This window comes from Chiloscyllium plagiosum, unplaced genomic scaffold (assembly GCF_037043375.1).
Source record: "Chiloscyllium plagiosum isolate Xiang-an unplaced genomic scaffold, Cpla_swu_hap1 HiC_scaffold_8, whole genome shotgun sequence".
Taxonomy (NCBI): Eukaryota; Metazoa; Chordata; class Chondrichthyes; order Orectolobiformes; family Hemiscylliidae; genus Chiloscyllium; species Chiloscyllium plagiosum.
The window spans coordinates 44,231,508-44,252,874 of NW_028270146.1; the positions used below are offsets into that span (position 1 = coordinate 44,231,508).

The 21,367-nt window shown below is 41.8% G+C and overlaps 1 protein-coding gene across 6 annotated transcripts in view; it reads left to right on the forward strand.

Annotated features, from left to right (window-relative positions):
• mok (MOK protein kinase) overlaps window positions 1-20,083 on the forward strand; it is a 131,622-nt gene extending 111,539 nt beyond the window's left edge. For all 6 annotated transcript variants that reach the window (XM_043697360.2, XM_087989759.1, XM_087989758.1 and 3 more), the window contains 2 exons: window positions 7,575-7,760; window positions 19,934-20,083. In XM_043697360.2, coding sequence (XP_043553295.1) covers window positions 7,575-7,760; window positions 19,934-20,011 — 264 coding nt within the window. In that variant the 3' untranslated portion in view covers window positions 20,012-20,083. The remainder of the gene's footprint in view (window positions 1-7,574; window positions 7,761-19,933) is intronic.
• The last annotated feature ends 1,284 nt before the right edge of the window (window positions 20,084-21,367 follow it).

Below are 21,367 nucleotides of genomic sequence, written 5' to 3' on the forward strand. Positions count from 1 at the left end.
AACCTTTTTTGTGCTTAATGCACACGATCACGTAAATCTCACTCTATTGTATTAAGGGGAAAGGAAAGGGCAGGACTTATCCAAAGTGTATGGATCCAGAAGATATAGCTGAGGCTTTAAATGAATACTTTGCATTACTATTGAGAAATATGATATGGGTATGGAAATCAGGGAAGAAAACTGTGATATTCTTAAAATACAATTGAGAAAGAAGAGTTTTTGTGGTTTATGCAGGTTTAAAATTGAACAGATCTCCAAGTCCCAATGAGTTAGGCTGCAGCAGGCAAGGTGAGATTACAGGCGTCCTGACATTTATTTTCAAATCTTCTCTGGCCACATGGAGATGCCAGGGACTGGAGGACTGTTGATGTACCATTTTTCAAGAAGGATGATAGGGATAAACGTGGGAATGATAGGCCCATGAGTTTAACATCAGTGGTAAGGAAACTTTTGGAAAAACCTCTGAGGGACCAAATTAATCTCTACTTGGAGAGGCAAGGATTAATCAGGGATAGTCAGTATGTCTTTGTCAGAGGGTGATCACATCTGACAGATTTGATTTGAGTTTTTTAAGAAGGTTATTAGTTGGAAGAGTGTAGTGTTGTTGATGTACTCTACATAGAATTCAATAACAACTTTTTAAAAAATTCATTCACAAAATTTTTTCCTTATCCTTAATTGTCCAGAAAACAGTTAGGAATCAACCAGATTGCTGTGGGTCATGTGTAGGCTATACCAGGTAAGGATGGCAGATTCCCAAAAGGATATTAGTGAATTAGATAGGTTTTCCTCCAGCAATTCGCAATGGCTTCATTAAACCTTTAACTCCAGAGTTTTATTGAATTCAAATTTTACCATAAACAATGGCAGGATTTGAACCTGGATCTCTGGATTAATAATCAAGTGATAACAATTTGCCATCACCTCCCCTCCCTTCTGACACACATTGCATGGGAGATTCTTTAAGAAGGTAAGTCCCATGGGATCCAGGGAAATTTGGAAAATTGGATTTAGAGCTGAAAAATGTGTTGCTGGAAAAGCACAGCAGGTCAGGCAGCATCCAAGGAGCAGGAGAATCGACATTTCGGGCGATTCTCCTGCTCCTTGGATGCTGCCTGACCTGCTGTGCTTTTCCAGCAACACATTTTTCAGCTCTGATCTCCAGCATCTGCAGTCCTCACTTTCTCAAAATTGGATTTATAATGGACTTGGTAGGAGGAGGCAGAGGCTAACTGTTAAAGATTGATTTTGTGACTGGAAGTCTGTGTCCACCTGCATGCTGTAGGAATTGGCACTGTGTCCTTTGCTGTTTGTAGTGTAAATTATTTATCTAAACACAAATTGAGCAGGTTTGATTTGTAAGTTCATAGATAACATGAAAAGTGGTGGTGTGGTAAATAGCGAGAAGGAAAGCTTTGGACTGTACGTTATGTAGACAGTTGGTCAGATAGGCAGAATGGTGGCAAATGGAATTTAACCCTGAAAAAGTGAGGTGATGGTAGGACGAACATGGAAAATTATTATGTAATGAATGAAAGGACCCTAAAACATAAAGAGAATTAGGGCGACTTTGGTGTGCACACCTACAAATTCCTTGACGGCAACTGTTGAAGTGGAAAAGGTACTTAAGGCATATACTATACTTGCTTTTATTAGTCAAGACATTGAATACAAGAGCAGAGAGGTTACGATGCCTTGGACCAAACATGGACATCAAATAATGTAACTTGGTAATATGTAAATATCATACAGTTGATTGGATGATATCAAAATGGTAAAAAGCAAGCTAAAGCTGAGGTCAGAGTTCATTAAAGTGGGAGATAAGCCTCTCTCTCCCAGCAGATATAAGCAAGTCCTAAGTTCATTAATCAAGCAACATGGAAAAAAATCCTCACTATAAAAAACCCTTGCCTCAGAGCAAAATTAGCTAGCACAGAGAAAACATTGGTTAATCACTCACTAGAAGTTGAGACTGAACCAGCTAATTGTCTGTTCTAGTCTGATACTTGGACAAGTCCATGTTCAAGGGTTCACTTGTGATTGTAAACATTAAGTGGGTAATATTTTTGCAGTATTTGTTTTCTAGTTCATTAAAATAAAGAACATTGAATATATTCTATTGTTAGAAATGTCTTGGGTCATTTATATTCAGAGTAAACCTGACTGACTTTGAAAAGTGGGAAGAAAAGGCCACATACGGTATTTGGGAGTCGTAGCAAAACTGCAGTCACTGGGAGTCTGGGGAAAAATACTGTTGGTTGTGACAAACGTAGAATTAAGGAAGGTGGTATGATTATTGGACGTCAATTGTCTCAGTTCTGGGATGTCACTGCAGGAGTTCCCCGAGTAGTGCTCTCAGCCCAGATATCACCTGGTGTTTCATCAATAAACATAAGGTCAGAAGTTGGGATTCGGTGTCCAATGCAGCAAGACCTAAACAGCATTCATCACAGGTTTATAAGCAGCAAATAACGTTTGCAGCACACACAAAAGTTCTAATAACCATCTCCAAAAAAAGAGAATCTAAACATCACCCCTTGACATTTAGGCATTGCTGCTCCTGAATCCTAGTAGGTGCTGAGTGCCAACTCCTGTTCCTATGTTCCTGAGCAATCACTAATCCTAGGATTTACTGTTGATGGGAAACTGAACTGGACCAACCACATAAATACTGTGGCTACAAGAGCAGGTCACAGTCTAGGAATTCTGAATTTATCTTTACTGTTTCTAATGACTGAGCACCATCTACAAAGCACAAGTCAGGAGTGTAAAGGAATAATCTGCACTCTCCCAGATTGGTACTAGTTCAGCAATACACAAAGCTGTCAGTACCTAAAGAAAAACAGCCAGCTTGATTGATATGGAGCCACCACTTTCAACATTCACTGCCTTGACCACTGACCCACAGTGTAGCAGTGTGCATCATCTACACGTTCCACTACAGCAACCCACCAAGGCTTGTTTGACAATGCGTTCAAACCTTTGCCCTTGATTACCTAGATGGGCAAAAGCTTGGAAATAGCACCAGCTTACCTCCAAGCCATCTAGTCTCCTTCCTCTGGAATATATTAACATTCAATAGAATAGAATAGCCTTTATTGTCACATATACTCAATGAGGCAAAAGTGAGGACTGCAGATGCTGAAAACCAGAGTTTAGATCAGAGTGGTGCTGGAAAAGCAAAGCAGGTCAGGCAGCATCCGAGAAGCAGGAAAATCAACATTTCGGGCAAAAGCCCTTCATCAAGAGTAGAGGCAGGAAGCCTCCAAGGTGGAAAGATAAATGGGGGGTGGGGGTCTGGGGAGAAAGTAGCGAAGAGTTCAATAGGTGAATGGGGGTGGGGATGGAGGTGATGGGTCAGGGAGGACGGTGGAGGAAGATAGCAAAGAGTACAATAGGTGAATGGGGGTGATAGGTCAGAGGGGAGGGTGGAGCGAATAGGTGGGAAGGGAGATAGGCAGGTAGGACAGGTCATGAGGATGGTGCTGAGCTGGAAGGTTGGAACTGGGGTGAGGTGGGGGGAGGGAAAATGAGGAAACTGGTGAAGTCCACATTGATGCCCTGGGGTTGAAGTGTTCTGAGGCGGAAGATGAGGTGTTCTTCCTCCAGGTGTTGGGTGGTGAGGGAGTGGTGGTGGAGGAGGCCCAGGACCTGCATGTCCTCAGCAGAGTGGGAGGGGGAGTTGAAATGTTGGGCCACAGAGCGGTGGGGTTGATTGGTGCGGGTGTCCCGGAGATGTTCCCTGAAGCGTTCTGTGAGGAGGCGTCCAGTCTCCCTAATGTAGAGGAGACCGCATCAGGAACAACGGATACAATAAATGACATTGGTGGATGTGCAGGTGAAACTTTGGATGTGGAAGGCTCCTTTGGGGCCTTGGATGGTGGTGAGGGAGGAGGTGTGGGCGTGGTGAGGGAGGAGGTGTGGGCGCAGGTTTTGCAATTCCTGCGGTGGCAGGGGAGGGTGGTTTGTTGGAGGGTGTGGACCTGACCAGGTAGTCACAGAGGGAATGGTCTTTGCGGAAAGTGGAAAGGGGTGGGGAGGGAAATATATTCCTGGTAGTGGGGTCCGTTTGGAGGTGGCAGAAATGTCGGCGGATGATATGGTTAATGCGAAGGTTGGTAGGGTGGAAAGTGAGGACCAGGGGGGTTCTGTCCTTGTTATGGTTGGAGGGGTGGGGTTTAAGGGCGGAGGTGCGAGATGTGGATGAGATACGTTGGAGGGCATCTTCAACCACGTGAGAAGGGAAATTGCGATCTCTAAAGAAGGAGGCCATCTGGTGTGTTCTGTGGTTGAACTAGTCCTCCTGGGAGCAGATACGGTGGAGGTGGGGGAATTGGGAATACGGGATGGCATTTTTGCAGGAGGTGGGTTGGGAAGAGGTGTAATCCAGGTGGCTGTGGGAGTTGGTGGGTTTGTAAAAAATGTCAGTGTCAGGTCGGTTATCATTAATGGAGATGGAGAAGTCCAGGAAGGGGAGGGAGGTGTCAGAGATGGCCCAGGTGAATTTAAGGTCGGGGTGGAATGTGTTGGTGAAGTTGATGAACTGCTCAACCTCCTTGTGGGAGCATGAGGTGGCGCCAATGCAGTCATCAATATAGCAGAGGAAGAGGTGGGGAGTGTTGCTGGTGTAACTACGGAAGATGGACTGTTCTCCGTAGCTGACAAAGAGACAGGCATACCTGGGGCCCATATGGGTGCCCATGGCTACCCCTTTGGTATGGAGGAAGTGGGAGAATTTGAAGGAGAAATTGTTGAGGGTGAGGACCAGTTCAGCCAAACAAATGAGAGTGTCAGTGGAAGGCTACTGTTGGGGATGTCGGGAGAGGAGGAAACAGAGGGCTTGGAGACCCTGGTCATGGCGGATGGAGGTGTAGAGGGACTGACTATCCATGGTAAAGATGAGGTGTTGGGGGCCGGGGAAACTGAAGTCTTGGAGGAGGTGGAGGGCGTGGGTGGTATCTCGAACATATGTGGAGAGTTCCTGGACTAGGGGGGAATAGAACAGTATCAATGTAGGTGGAGATGTGTTCGGTGGGGCAGGAGCAGGCTGAGACAATGGGTCGGCCGGGGTTGTCAGGCTTGTGGAGCTTGGGAAGAAGGTAGAATCGGGCGGTGCGGAATTCCCAGACTACGGAACTGGAAGCTGTGGGTGGGAGATCTCCTGAGGTGATGAGTTGTGTATGGTCTGGGAGATGATGGTTTGGTGATGGAGGTGGAGTCATGGTCGAGGGGGCGGTAGGAGGAGGTATCTTCGAGTTGGCGTCTGGCCTCAGCGATGTAGAGGTCAGTGTGCCAAACTACCACTGCACCCCCTTTATCTGCTGATTTGATGGTGAGGTTGGGATTGGAGCAGAGGGAGTGGAGAGCTGCGTGTTGTGAGGGTGAGAGGTTGGAGTGGGGGAGGGAGGTAGACAGTTTGAGATGGTTAATGTCTCAACAGCAGTTGGAAATGAAGAGATCGAGGGCGGCTAATAGGCCAGCATGGGGTGTCCAGGTGGATGGAGTGTGTTGGAGGCGAGTGAATCCTCAGAAGGTGGGCGGGAGTCCTGATTGTAAAAGTAAACTCTGAGGCGGAGGCGGCGGAAGAAGTGCTCAACGTCACTCAATGAGTTTAGTGAAAAGTTTATATGTCACCAATTACAGTGGCAACTTAGATACAAAAGTATCTAAGCACATCTTTTGTTACAAAATAAAATGTTCAGCATTACAGAGAAGAGTTGTTGGCACTTAGCTTCTAGTCCACACTGGGCTCTGGCTCCACACCGCGCTGGTGACACGCCATGCTGGGAGGCCACTGCAGGAAGTTGGAAGGTCGCCATGCCAGCTGAAGGCCACTGCATGAGAGCACTGCTGCAGGAAGCTAGAAGATCATCTAGCCATGCCGAAAGGCCCCTACAGGAGGAGGCCACTGTATCAGATCTGGAGGTCGCCAATCCACGCCGGGAAGCCACTGCACCAGTTCAGGAGGTTGCCACCCCCGGCTGGGAGGTCACTCCACCTGGCAGCGAGTCATCACCGGCAGTTGAGGATCATTGCTCGCTGGAGGCGAGTGAACATTGTTCCACTTTTGCTGGGTCAAAATCCTGAAATTAAGTTTTTAACAACAGTGAATATATCTATACCTCGAGACCTACAAGTGTTAAGAATGCAGTTTAGCAACTCCTTCTCGAGGGCATTAAATGCTGGCCTAGAAAGCAGCATCCATATCCCAGAAACAAATTTCTAAAAGGTTGCACCAGCAATGCAGTACAAACACAATTTTGCTGTTTTGTGGTAGATAGAACATCTTTTGAATTGATGTTGACTTCCTGTTAGTGGAAAATACTACCCATAGCCACTAGGTACCCGCTTTGTCTTTCCAAGGTAATTTGAGATGGACTGAGTCCTTTTCAAGTCCAGAGGTGGTGGCCTTTGGTCCATTTGTGAGAAACTCTGGAAGCTCAGCATTTTACAGGATGAAGCAATCCACTTGAACAGCACTCCATGTTCAACTACAGGGGTTCTGTGGTTTCAGTGTGTACCATCTACTGAGTACACTGCCAGTTTCTCCCAAATCTGCAACTTCCAGTCCCTGGAAGGACAAGAGCAGCAGGAACATGAAAATGCAATCACCTCCCAAGTTCTCCTTCAAGTTACAAGGCACAGCAATTTGGACACAAATCAGCATTTTCTCATTACCATTCTGTTAAAGTCCTGAATGTGCTTCACCTTATGGACTGCATTTGTTGAAAAAGAAGACCCACAACCACTTCTGAAAGTGCCATAAGGGATAGCCAGTAAATGTAAGTCTTGCAAGAGATACTCTAGCATGGTGGCTTAGTAGTTAGCACTGCTGCCTCAGAGCGCCAGGGACCCAGGTTTAATTCCAGTCTCGGGTAACTGTCTGTGTGAATGCTTGCACGTTCTCCCCATGTCTGCATGGGTTTCCTCCCGGTGCTCCAGTTTCCTCCCATGATCCAAAAGGTGTGCAGGTTAGGCAATTTAGCATGGCCAATTCACCTATCATGTTCAGGGATGTGCAGGTTAGGTGCGTTAATCATGGAAAATGTACAGGGTAGGGAATGGGCTGAGTGCGTTACTGTTCAGAAGGTTAGTGTGGACTTGTCAGGCCAAATGGCCTGTTTCCACGCTGTAGGGATTCTGTGATCCCAATAATTGATTTTTAAAAAGTCAAATTTGTAAGAAGCGGTTTTGGAAAATTTTTTTGCATTCAATAGGTGGCAGTGAGAACAAAACTTACCATGTTGTTTCTCAACTACTTAATTTCCCATTTTAAACAATTCTTTTGCGTATTTATTGAGCATACATATAATTTTGTAGAATATAATTAGTTTTTTTTAAACCATGGAGTATATGGCCATTCACAATAATATTTTGTTTTATGGTGGTTACTGTAAAGTTATATGATCCTTAATTTAAAATGATGTTTAATGACCATTACGATTCTTTTACTTCGGATGCCATCTTCCAAAATTTATGCCAAACCATATCGGATACAAATACTGACACGATGAAAGTTAATTGGCTAATTGTTAAACAAGCAAAGTTTATTTCAGCATTAAAATTATCCACAGGCAATTCCTATACGACGCCAGATTCCTCCATATCCTGTGGAGCTGCCAAAGCTGAATGTTCCAGCTACAACAAAGATTGTTGCCTACCCAAATCAGACTTTAAAGTCTGTCTTTCCAACAGCATCAAGGGCTGAAAATGGAACTCTACCCCAAGTGCCATCTGTACAATACATTGGAAAAAGCAAGGTATGAAATTCATCTTTCGTTCAGCTCTAGTAAAAGGCTACATTTATTTTATCAAAAAATCCTAACCATTTTGTACTTCATGCTCACTTTAAAGATTTGAAACAGACATTTCAGGTTAGAGATGATTTCACTGCCAGGATTCTAGTTTATTGGTTCCAATCAACAGTGGTACACTGCTTCATTTATATTTGGCATATTTCAATTATTTGCATAAAAGTGTATATACCATGGGCAACCAGCTTAGTTAATCTGGCAAATTACAGGGACACTAACACCTTCAAATTATTTCCATTCGAATCCATTGCCGTTGCTATCTCCATTGCAGATTACAAGGCAATGCAGCTATTTTCATTTTGTCTACATTCCTGAAACATGAATTAATGAAAAATTCACAAGATCTTAAGAACTATATGTAAATGAAGATAAATCATGTATGTATAAATTAATTTTTTGGCACTGTTTGCTTTATCCTCTAACCTCTCCAAAAGATAAGGTAGTTATGCTAAACTATACTTCCGTCACAGTTTAAGGATACAGAGTAGGCCATTTAGGACATGAGGAGAAATCTCTTCACCATGAGAATAGTGAGCCTGTGGAATTCTCTGCCACAGAAGGTGGTTCACGCCAAAACATTGAATGTTCTCAAGGAGTTAAATATAGTTCCAAGGACTAAAGGGATCAAGTCGTATGAGGAGAAAGTGGAAAAAGCATTACTGAGATGGATCATCAGCAATAATCATATTGAATAGCAGAGGAAACTAAAAGGGCCAAAGTTCTGCTCCTATTTTCTGTGTTTCTAAGGTATGGTACCAGATGTAATGGTCCAATTGATTTGTTTTCATCTGAAAGTATTTTGTAACTGAGTGTATTCTTATCCTTACCAAGCATTTAAATGTGCATGTTTCCTGCAGCACATATGCATAGTTTTCAGAAGCAGAAAGATTATTATAACAATGTAAGAAAAAGAGTAGTCAAGGTGCTTTAAAACAAAATAAGGAAATAGTAGACTTGTTTAATAATTTGTGGCAGTCTAATATGGCATTGGAGGGAAAGGATTACATATAGCTGATATCCCAGGAAAATTGATAATGATTCAAGGTCTGGAACTCATTTCAGTTAATATAGGCAGGCAAATAATATTAGAAAATATAATGGCAGTGAGATAGCCAAAAGCCTCAGAATTTAATGGTTTCCACCTCAGTGTTTTAAAGAAAGTAGATAATAAAATTACAGTAGCTTTAGCCATAATCTTCCAAAATTCAACTGATTTAGAAGTTGTCCTTTTAGATCAAAAGTTACAAATCTTACTATGTATGAAAGGTGAGATAATGAAACTAGGAAATTATAGGTCTGTTTGTCTAAAATTTCTTAAGGTAACTTATTGTAATTAGCAACAATTACCTATTGTAATAAAGGGAATGATGGAACACTAGAGAAATTGGAGGTGATTACAGATGGCCTGCCTTTTAGAAACAGTGAAATGGCCATGTTTAGTGAAGATGCATTTTTGTTATGATTGTGTGGAAATAAGATCCACATTAGAGGCAGTTAGCAAAAATCAGAGCTAATGGATATGAAGGCAAATTATCTATGGCTAGGAAATTGAATGTACAGTAGAAAACTGAATTGCCTGGTGGTAAACAGAACATACAGTTCAGAAAGAGCAAATTTGGATTATCGAGTGAATGCTGCAAGTAATGGTGACCGCCGGGGTCGGTTCTGGACCTCTACTTTTTGTGATTTTTATGAATGACTTTGATGAGGAAGTGGAAGAGTGGGCTAGTAAGTTTGTTAATGACATGGAGATTGGTGGAGTTGTGGATGGTGTAAAGAGCTGTTGTAGGTTGCAATGGGACATTGACAGGGTGCAGAACTGGGAGAAAGTGAGGACTGCAGATTCTGGAGATCAGAGTTGAAAAATGTGGTACTGAAAAAGCACAGCCAGTCAGGAAGCATCTGAGGAGCAGGAGAGTTGACATATCAAGCATAAGCTCTTCATCGTGCGGGGGTGGGTGTTGGGCAAGGGGGCTGAGAGATAAATGGGAAGAGTGTGGGGCCAGGGGGAAGGTATCTGGGAATGTGATTTGTGGATGAAGGTGGGGGGTGATAGTGATAGGTCGGAGAGGAGGGGGGAGCGGATAGGTGGGAAGGGAGGTGGACAGATAGGACAGATCAAGAGGGCAGTGCCGTGTTAGAGGGTTGGATCTGGGATAAGGTGGGAGACATGGGAAATGAGGAAACTGGTGAAATCAACATGGATCCCATGTGATTGGCGGGTCCCAAGGCAGAAGATAAGGCATTCTTCCTGCAGGCGTCTGGTGGCTAGTGTTTGACCAAGTAGGAGGTCAAGTACTTGCATGTCCTTGGCAGAGTGGGAGGGGGAGTTGAAGTGTTCAGCCACAGGACGGTGGGATTGATTGGTGTGTGTGTGTGTGTCCCAGAGATGTTTTCTGAAACGTTCTGCAAGTTGGCGTACTGTCTCTCCAATGTAGAGGAGACCACATGAAGAGTAACATAAATACATGTGTAGAAGTACAGGTAAATCACTGTCAGATGGAAAGGATCCACTGGGGCCTTGGGCAGAGGTGAGGGTGGAGGTGTGGGTGCAGGTTTTGCCCTTCTTGCAGTGGCAAGAGAAGGTGCCAGGAATGGAGGGTGTGTTCGTGGGTGGTATGGACCTAACAAGGGAGCCGGGAAGGGAATGGTCTCTGCGGAAAGAGATAGGGGTGGGGAGGGAATTATATCCCTCGTGATGGGGTCTGTTTGTAGGCCGGCATGGTGGCTCAGTGGTTAGCACAGCTGTCTCACAGTGCCAGGGGCCCAGGTTCAATTCCAGCCTCAGGCAATTGTCTATGTGGAGTTTGCACATTTTCCCCATGTCTGCGTGGGTTTCCTTCCGGTTTCCTCTCATGGTCCAAAGATGTGCAGGTTAGATGAATTGGCTATGCTAAATTGCCCATGGTATCATGGGAAATGTAGAGTAATCAGATAGGGGAAAGGGTCTGGGTGGGATAGTCTTCAGAGGGTCAGTGTGGACTTGTTGGGCCAAATGGCCTGATTCTACACTGTAGGGATTCTCTGATAATCTTCTATGATTAGAAATGGCAGAGGGTTGTATCCAGAGGTTAGATTAGATTAGATTACTTACAGTGTGGAAATAGGCCCTTCGGCCCAACAAGTCCACACCGCCTCGCCGAAGCGCAACCCACCCATACCCCTACATTTACCCCTTACCTTACACTACGGGCAATTTAGCATTGCCAATTCACCTAACCTGCACATCTTTGGATTGTGGGAGGAAACCGGAGCACCCGGAGGAAACCCACGCAGACACGGGGAGAATGTGCAAACTCCACACAGTCAGTCGCCAGAGGTGGGAATTGAACCCGGGTCTCTAGCGCTGTGAGGCAGCAGTGCTAACCACTGTGCCACCGTGCCGCCCATGGTTGGCCAGGTAGAAGGTGAGGACCGGAGAGGGTTCTGTGTTTGTCGTGATTGGAGGGGTAGGGTTAAGGGTGGAGGTTCGCTAAATGGAGGAAATGTTTAGAGGACATCATTGACCACATGGGAGGGGAAATTGTGGTCCCTGATGAAGGAGGCCATCTGGGATGTTCTATGGTGGAATTGGTCCTCCTGGGAGTAGATGCGGCAGAGGCAGAGGAATTGTGAGTAAGGAATAGTATTTTTGCAGGAGGCAGTATGGGAGGAGTTGTAGTCCATGCAGCTGTGGGAGTTGGTGAGTTTGAAGTATATGTCCATGTTGAGGCGGAAATGGAGATGGAGAGGTCCAACAAGGGGAGGGAGGTGTCTGAGATGGTCTAGGTGAAGTTGAGGTCAGGGTGGAAGGTGTTCGTGAAGTTGATGAACTGTTTAACCTCCTCATGGGAGCATGAGGTGGCGCCAATACAGTGATCGATGTAACGGAGGAAAAGGTGGGGAGTGGTGCCAATGTAGCTGCGGAAGATGGACTGTTCCATGTATTGAATGAAGAGACTGACATAGCTGGGTCCATGCGGATGCCCATGGCTAACCCTTTGGTCTGGAGAACATGGGAGAATGCAGAACTGTGCTGAGAAGTGGCAGATGGAGTTCAACCTAGAAAAGTGTGAAGTCATTCACTTTGAAAGTCAAATTTAAATGCAGAATACAGGGTTAAAGGCACGATTCTTGGCTGTGTGGAGGAACAGAGGGATCTTAGGGTCCATGTCCATAGATTCCTCAATGTTCCACCCAAGTTGATAGGGCTGTTAAGTAGGCGTGTGGTGTATTGCCTTTCATTGAGTTTAAGAGAAGAGGCAATTGAGTTTAAGAGCTGTGAGGTTATGCTGCAGCTCTTTAGAACTCTGATTAGACCACACTTGGAATATTGTGTTCAGTTCTGGACACCTCATGATAGGAAAGATGTGGAAGCTTTAGAGATGCTGCTGAGGAAACTTACCAGGATGCTGTCTGGACTGGATGGTATGTCTTTTGAAGAAAGGTTGAGGGCGCTAGGGCTTTTCTCATTGGAGCGAAGAAGGATGAGAGGTGACTTGATAGAGATGTACAAGATAATGAGAGGCATCGATAGAGTGGATAGCCAGAGACTTTTTCCCATGGCAGAAATGTCTATCACAAAGGGGCATAATTTTAAGGTAATTGGAGGAACGTTTGGGGGAGAGGTCAGTGGTGGGTGCATGGAATTCACTGCCGGCAGTGGTAGTAGGGTCAGATACATTAGGGACATTTAAGCGACTCTTGGACAGGCACGTGGAAGATAGTTCAATGAAGGGTATGTAGGTTAGTCTGATCTTAGAGTAGGATAAAAGGCCAGCACAACATTGAGGGCTGATTTGTCTGTGCTTTGTTGTTCTGTTCTATGTTCTGATGCTCCACTTGAGTCTTCCCATCCTGCTTCAATTAATTCTATCAGCATAACCCTTTCTGTTTTCCCTACTTCTTCTTCGACAGTCCTTCAGAATTGAGGATGACTTGCTTTCACTATGGTTTTATGGGATTTGAATTGCTGTCATGTCTAGACTCTTTAGGGCAGGTCATAAAGGATTGTCAACAACACCTGAACCTTGTGGTTCCTGACGAAGTCTCGATGTGGTCAGTACCTTTCCTTATGAACTTTTTGCAATTTATCCAGTCATGGTGCAGGTCCTCCCTAGAGTTGACTTCCCATTTTCCAGCCGTCCCTTTACCTGTGAACATTTGCCCCCAATCAGCTTTTAAAAGTTCTTGCTTAATACCATCAAAATTGGCCTTTCTCCAATTTAAAACTTCAACTTTTAGATCTAGTCTGTTACAGGTGCTAATTTTAAAAAAAAATGGCCCACATCAAATAGTTGAGAAGAAATGGTTTATTTTAATTTTATTCAAATGGTGCCCTCTGGGTGAATGTTTTCATCATTTCTGTAAAAACAGCTAACCTACATGTCAGCCACACAGGTCTGTGTAAAATTGATTTCTACCAAATTTATTCTCTCAGATATTTACGAAGTAAAAGTTGGAAAAAAGATTCAATTAGCAATATATTCTGAACATAAGGCCTCAAAACTATAATTAGTGATACGTTTCTGCAAATTTCAGTAAAAATTTTAAGTTCAGATATATACAAAAAGAAAATTCCACACAACTATCATGTTCCTGAACACTGCTGATGACCAGTGCCTTGCTAATGGTGGATGCACTGCTGAGCAGGCTCTGCTGTTGCTAATAGTAGCTAAAACAAAAATGCCCGAAAACAAATGCCTCATCTGGACAGTCAGCTCAAATTGTCAAATTACAGTATTCCATAACAGCAACCATTGCCAAGTTCATTGTTGAATTTAGGCCATAGCTTAAAATGGTCATAAAATAAGAATTTTGCCTATAATAGCTTTATAATATTCTTTCTTGTATGTAGTGAATTTTGAAAAAAAAAGTTTTTGGATTAAATTTTGGAGTTGTCTTTTAAATTAATCATTTGAGAACATAAATATTGTGATCCAAACAATTGAATACATCACTTAGTACTTAGTACGACTTGCATTCAAACTAATTTGTTTTAGTTTGTGATAATCAATCTTAACATCACAAATCATTTTATGCCGTGTAAAAATAGGATAATGTGGAAGCTTATACTTGTGTTATATATTAGTGCTAAGGATCATAATTGAATTAATAGTTATGATAGACCTATAGACTTTAATTGGTTGGTTGAGGGCTCTTGAGGTGCAATGATAGTGTTCCTCCCTTTGAGGCAGGAGACCAAGGATCAAGTCTGACCTATTCCAGAGGTGTGTAATAACATTGTTGAACAGTTGATTAGAAAATATCTATAGTTGCTGACTATGTGAGAGGAAGGGAGTTATAATTCATACAGCACAAGAGGCCCTTCATCCATCAAGTTTATGTCAATCTATCTACACTAATCCCACTTTACAGCATTTGGCCCATATGTCACAACATTTTAAGTGCTCATCCACGTTTTAAAAAAAGTTGTGAAGCTTCCTGCCTCAACGCCATACTACTCCCCACCCCCCGCCCTAGGCAGTGCATTCCAGATTTCCACTACCCTCTGGGTGAGAAAGCTTTTAGTCACATCCCCTCCAAATCTCCTGCCTTTCGCCCTAAATCCCTAGTTATTGACACTTCAGCAAAGAGGTAAAAACAATGACTGCAGATGCTGGAAACCAGATTCTAGATTAGAGGTGCTGGAAAAGCACAGCAGTTCAGGCTGCATAGGAACAGCTGCTTTAGTGCACATTGAAGGCTGTAGGCCAAGTGCTGGAAGGAGCCGTCTTGTGGTGCAGTGATAGTATCCCTATCCCTAGACCGAGATACTCTGGTTCAAGTCTATCTGTTCTAGAGGTGCATAATAACATCTCTGAACAGGTTGATTAGGAAAATAGGCCAAGTACTGGAACTCATGTAGCACAGTTGCAGTGTCCTGAAATGACCTTGGCAAGTATGGTTAAAGAGAATCCCAAGGCATTCTATACATAAAAAATAAAAGGAGAACTAGCAAGAAGGTAGGACCACTCAAAGAAAAATGAGGAAACTTGTGTTTGGAGGCAGAGGATTTAGGCGAGATCCTAAATGAATACCTTGTGTCGGTATTAACCCAGGAGAAGGACATGAAGGATAGTGAGATTAGTGTGGAGTATGCTAATATGCTGGGGTATTTTGAACCAGCAAAGAAGTGATCTCTTGAAGAGCATTAAGATAGATTAGTCCCCAGGGCCGATGATATTATTTCAGCTTATTGAGAGAGGCAAGAGAGGAGATTGCTGAGGCTTTGATCAAGATCTTCATATCCTTGCCAGCCACTGCAGAGGTCCCAGAGGATTGGCGAGTAGCTAATGTTGTTCCTCAGTTCAAGAAGGGAAATAGGGATAATTCAAAAAACTATAGACCAGTGAGTCTCGGTGGTTGGGAAGTTATTGGAGAGAATTCTTGGGGATAAGATTTAGATACATTTGGAAAAGCATGGCCTAATTAGGGACATTCAGCATGGCTTTCTGCGGAGCAGGTCACATCTTACTAACTTGATTGAATTTTTCAAGGCCGTGACAAAGGTGATCGATGAGGATAGAGCGTGGATGTTGTCTACGTGGATTTTAGTAAGGCTTTCAACAAGGTTCCTGATAGTAGACTCATCTAAAAGATTGAGATGCGTGGGATCCATGGTGAGATACCTGCTTGGATTCAGAATTGGCTTGCCTGGAGAAGACAGAAGGTAGATGTGGAAGGATATTTTTCTGGCTGTGACTAGTGTTGGTCCACATGAATAAATACTTGGAGCTCTGCTGTTTGTGATATATATAAATGACTTGGATGGAAACATAGATAGGTGGGTTAGTAAGTTTGCAGATGACAAAAAGATCAATGGAGTTGTGGATAGTGTAGAAGGTTCTCAAAGAATATGGTGGGATATAGATCAGTTGCAAATATGAGTGAAGAACTGGCAGGTGACATTTAATCAGGCAAGTATGAGGTGTTGCACTTTGGGAGTTCAAATATTAAGGGAAGGTGTACAGTTAATAGCAGGACCCTGAACAGCATTGATGTACAGAAGGATCTTGGAGTTCAAGACTTTAGTTTATTCAAAATGGCCACACAATAGATAGGATGGTAAAGAAGGCATATAGCATGCTTGTCTTTATTGATCAGGGCTTGGGACAAAAGGCCTGTTCATGTGCTGTACTTTCTATGTTCCTACCTCCAAGTCAAGGAGGCCCAGGTAAACTCCCACCTCCTTCAGAGGTTGTAATAACATCTCTGGACAGTTTGATTAAGAGTCAGGATGTCATGTTGCAGCTTCATAATACTTTGGTTAGGCCACACTTAAGAGTTTGCATTCAGTTCTGATTGCTACATTACAGGAAGAATGTGGAAGGTTTGGAGAGAGTCGAGACAAGGTTTACCAGGATGTTGCCTGGATTAGAGGTTATGAGGCTAGAAAAACTAGGAGTTTTTTTCTCTGGAGCAGCAGAGGCTGAGGGGAGACTTGAAAAGTCCATAAAATTATGAGGTGCACAGATAGGTGTGGCAGTCATAATCTATTTCCCAGAGTTGAAATATCTAATACTGGAGGGCATGCATTTAAGGTGAGGGGCGGGGAGGAGGAGTGTTGGGGAAGGGGTGCGTAGGGAAGTTCAAAGGAGATGTGAGGGGCAGGTATTTTATATGGAGAGTGGTAGGTGTCTGGAATGCTGTGCCAAGGATGGTGGTGGAGGCAGATATGATAAGGGCATTTAAAGGACTTTTACATAAACACATGAATATGCAAGGAATGGAGTGTTATGCACCAAGGGCAGGCGAAAAGGTTGAGTTTAATTTAGCATCATGTGTGGCACAACATCATGGGGCAAAGGCTAGTTCCTGTGCTGTACTGTTCTATATTCTCTGTCCCTACCTCCAAGTCAGGAGGCCCGGGTTAACTCTCACCTGCTTCAGAGGTGTGTAGTAACATGTATGAACAGTTTGTTTAGGAAAATAGGCTTCATACTGAGACTTATGTAGACAGTGGCAGTGTCCCTACCTTCATATCAGGAGGCCCAGATTCAAGTCCGACCTACTCCAAAAGTGTGTAATGACATCTCTGAACAGTTTTTTTAAGAAAAATAGATTAAAGTTTGGTGACCGAAAAAAGACAGTTCAGTTGAAAAGGCCATTCAGTTGTGTGTAAGAGCACTTCTGGATACAAAGAAAAATAGGCCAAGTGTCCCTTCCTCTGAGCCAGAAGGCCTGGGTTCAAGTCCTGCCTGTTAACATCTCTGAACAGAAACTGATTTAAGAAATTATCTACAATTGCATTTCTCGAAACAACCATCCTCAGCTCGAGACAAGCTAATTCTACCAAAGTTGCAATAAGTCTACTTAGGTAAACAGACATAACTTGACTAGTTCTGATTATATAGAGTACCGTTCAAGAGGCTAAGCATTAGGGCACTTATGGTGCAGTGGTAGCATCCCTGCCTCTGAGCTAGAAGGCCCGAGTTCAAGTCCCACATGCTCCAGAGGCCTATCATAACATCTTTGAACAGGTTGATTAGAAAATGTCTCGGCCAAGTGTTGAAGGGCCCTTTTGGTGAAGTAGTTGTGTCACCACTCCTAAACCAGGAGACCTGGATTCACCAGAGACCTGGTCTAGAAGAATGTAATGACATCTTAATAGTCGATTATAAAATGACTAGGCCAAGAGCTGGAAAGTAGAACTGCTATAGATTGACAGTAGTTTTTGTCAGTACAGACTTAACAGTTTTAAGGGCCTCTTCTGTACTGTATGATTCTATGATTTATGATTCACATGTACCACATGACACCTCCCTTGACCTCTTTGCTGTCTCCAATCCATTATTTGGTTTGGTTGACTTGCAGTTTTTTTTAAATGAATTTGTTACATCACATTGTAACACACCTCTGTTTCCCTCCCTTCTCAAACAGAAATGTCACATATTAGCAGTTCTCCAATCCATTGGAACCCTCCCAGATTCCAGTGAGTTTTAGAATATTTAGACCAATGCCTCCACTCTTTCTGCAGTTATTCCCTTTAAAACCCCTAAATGCAAACCATGAGGTCCTGGTGACAAGTCTGCCTACAATCTCATTATTTTATCAACTACTTTGTTCCTTATGAAAGGCACTGTTAAGAGGCCTTTACATAAGCAAAGCACTAATGGAAGTAATTTTTTTTGGGGATGTTTACAACAACGCAGAATATTGGTATCAATTACCTGCTATTGCCCTGTCTCCCATTATCAATTCTCCAGTCACAATATTTAAATCCAAATATCTGCCATTACTCATCCAATGACTTTCCCATTCACCTGTTTTCCCCAACCCACTTCAGAATACTCCTCCTTAACACCTTTGTAGCTGTACTTATTTAGGTTGAGAACACTAATTTGAGACCAGATTTTCGCCCCATGGGACTGAATTTAAAATTCTGCGTTGTGATCATTACCCACTAGAGATTCTTAACTAAGAGTTCTCTTATTAATCCTGCTTAATTATAGATTACTAGATCTAAATAGTTCTTGCTTAAGTTGTGCAATGTACTGCTCTGAGAAACAATCTCTGATGCATTTCACAAATTTGTCTTCCATGTTACCCTTGCACATTTCTCTCATCAATGAGCAGATTAATATCACTATAACACTTGAGAGTCACCATCTTATATGCTTTGAATTATTTCCAGATTTATACTTTGTCCTAGAGTAAGGCAACCTAGGAACTAATAACTAACTACCACCAAAGACTTCTTTCCCTTGATATTCCTTGTTTTCACCCAGGGATTCCACCTAAGTATCCATTGCACCTGTATCACTACTCACCACAACACTGATATCATCCTTTATTAACAATGCTACCCCACCAGCTTTTCCTTTCACAAAACATCAAGTTAGTCCTGGTCACTCTGGAATCATAACTCTGTTACAGCAATCAAGTCATATGCATTTCTTTTTCTTTGTACCATCAACTCATCTGTCTTGTTACAGATGCTGCATGCATTCAGATGAAAGAACCTTAAACTTTGACTTTTTACCACTCATGTATTCTGGTTCTAATTTCAACTCTACCCTGTATGTATCATCTAGCCCTTCCAGTCAGTCTGATTATCATTCACCTCTACACTACCGTGCACCACTGCTCATTTCATTTTGATTGTTTCATTTTGATTTTTCAAACCTTCTCTTCAATTGAATCTACCCCTTTCTCTAATTAGCTCTGATGCACTGATTATAATCCGAGTTATGCAATTCACCAGTACATTGGTCCCAAAATAGTTCAAATAAGCCTGTCCCAACAGAACAGCTCTTTCCCCAGTACTGGTGCCAGTGTCCCATGAGTCAGAAGCAATTTCTCCCATTCAAATCTCTGAGGAATGCTTTTAGCCTCTCTAATTCTATATGCCTGATGGCATTTTGCACATGGCTCAGATAGTAGTTCTTTTGATCTTCTGAATATTTCAATTCCTAGGGTTGTAGAGTTTCTTACCCATAGTATACATCCAACTATTTCTATTCTACTTAATTAATTAACTTGATCGCTAAATATTTTAAAAGTTAATTTCCTAACTGTGTCCTTCACCTGTAACATCTGATTTAAACCACTTGGCTAATCAAGAGACACAGAAGAAGCTGAACCCATGGTATGTGTTGATAAAAGCATGAGTGCTACTAGTGATATTTTCAAAATGAAAAATATGTTGTCTTTGGTTTGTGATATTAAGCATGATATGGGGAAATGGTTTGATCATAAGTTCCATTTAAACTATGTACATGTGTATATTGCACTATTTTCAAATTAATATTCAAGTCAAGAAGAGTTTTCACACCACAGAATGGCAATTTCTTCAAGAAGAGTTGTGCATTCTTAAAATGCATAACATCTGCAATTGGGATGAGTTAGTTCAGTGGTTAGATGGCTGGTTTGAGATGCAGAGTAACTCCAACAGCGTGTATTCAATGCCAGCACCAGTTGAAGTTACAAAGGAGTCATCTCTGCCTCAACCTCACTCCTTACTTGAGGCATTATGACCCTCAGGTTAAACCATCACCAGTTGTCTGCAATGAGCAAACAGCTATGATCACTTTCATATCAGCATTACAATTTTCATATTCTGCATTAGATGACAGAGAAATACTTTCAGGGGTTGATATTGTTACTCTTATATTCATTAAGTTTTTATTTATTTATAGTGTCCAGGAAAACGGAAACCTACTACAAAATGTTACAATTTACCCTCTTCTACAGAAAGAAAAAGTGAAGGCTACTGAGAACAAATACAATTCAAGAATATTCAATAACCATTCTCCTTTATACATCAAAGCTTTTGTAATTTTTAAAAAAATTGTAAAAGATCATATTTTAAACTGTCTTCCACTGGGCTACAAGCCAATCATTAGGTTTGTGCCTTATTCCTAACTTCAGTTTTTAATCAGGGCTACAATCAAATGTTCACTTATTTCATATTAGAAGGCCTTATGTTTAAAAGCTCACATTGAAAAAAATTGAATAAGCCAAAATTGATATCTGATATATTAACCTGAAATAAGTTGGATAAAATTATTTTACTTGTTGATCAAAAGCTGAAGACATTGGTTAATATGCTTCACTCCTCCAATCTTCACAAATCGTCCATAAGAGACAACACCAGCGTTTATGTCTCTGTCCTAAAATATTGATCTGCACGAGTGAAATTTAATTCACTTTTAATTTCATCAAATAGTTTTAAACTGTTTATGTATTTTCACAGAAATATTACAAATATTTATGATCTTTGTACATAGATTTTTGATTTTCTTTAGGCTAAAGTAACTGGATTGAGCATTTTAATGGATTGAAACACAATATTTTTCTAGCCTGTTCAAGTGCATTTTTATTAAAAAGTTGCAATCATGAAATAAAATGGAATACCAAAATGCCTTATTTTAGTACATTGCAACCATTTAACTTGTTTTCTAGAAAACACGATTATGTCAGAGTCTTAATAAAATGGTTTACATATTTAACATTTGCTGTTTGGTGAATGAATATTTCTTTCATTTTTGTCTTTTTTTTATTTGAAGAACAAAATACTAGTTCGCTCCATTTATCATTTATCTGTACTTCATCCCATTTTGCTTGTCGTCAAAGAAGCAAACCATTTCAGTCAGGTTCTAAATCGTATGGAAACATAATTCCTGTGGAAGGTTCATTTTTCAACCATATACATGATTCCAAATTTATTGGCAAGTCAACATTGACATTTCTACATTCTAGTAACATTTTACAGAATTATAAATAGAAAATAATAGTAAACTAATCATTACATTGTCTAAATAACACTTTAGTATTTAATCCATTTGAAAAAGAACTCAATAAAAAATGCAACATCTAACATTGTTTCTTACATTATTAATGTAGTTTGTATATTATTTTATAATACTTTTGAACTACACAAACATCTTGCATTTGTATAATGTTCTTTGTGTATTAAATTCCCAAAGGCACTTCACAAAGTATTGGATCAAACAAAATTTTACACCAAGTCACACAGGAAATAACGGCAGATAACCAAAACCTTTCTTAAAACATGGGTTTTAAAGGAATATCAGATCGGTGAATTAGTGAGTTTTAGGGAGAGTAGCCCA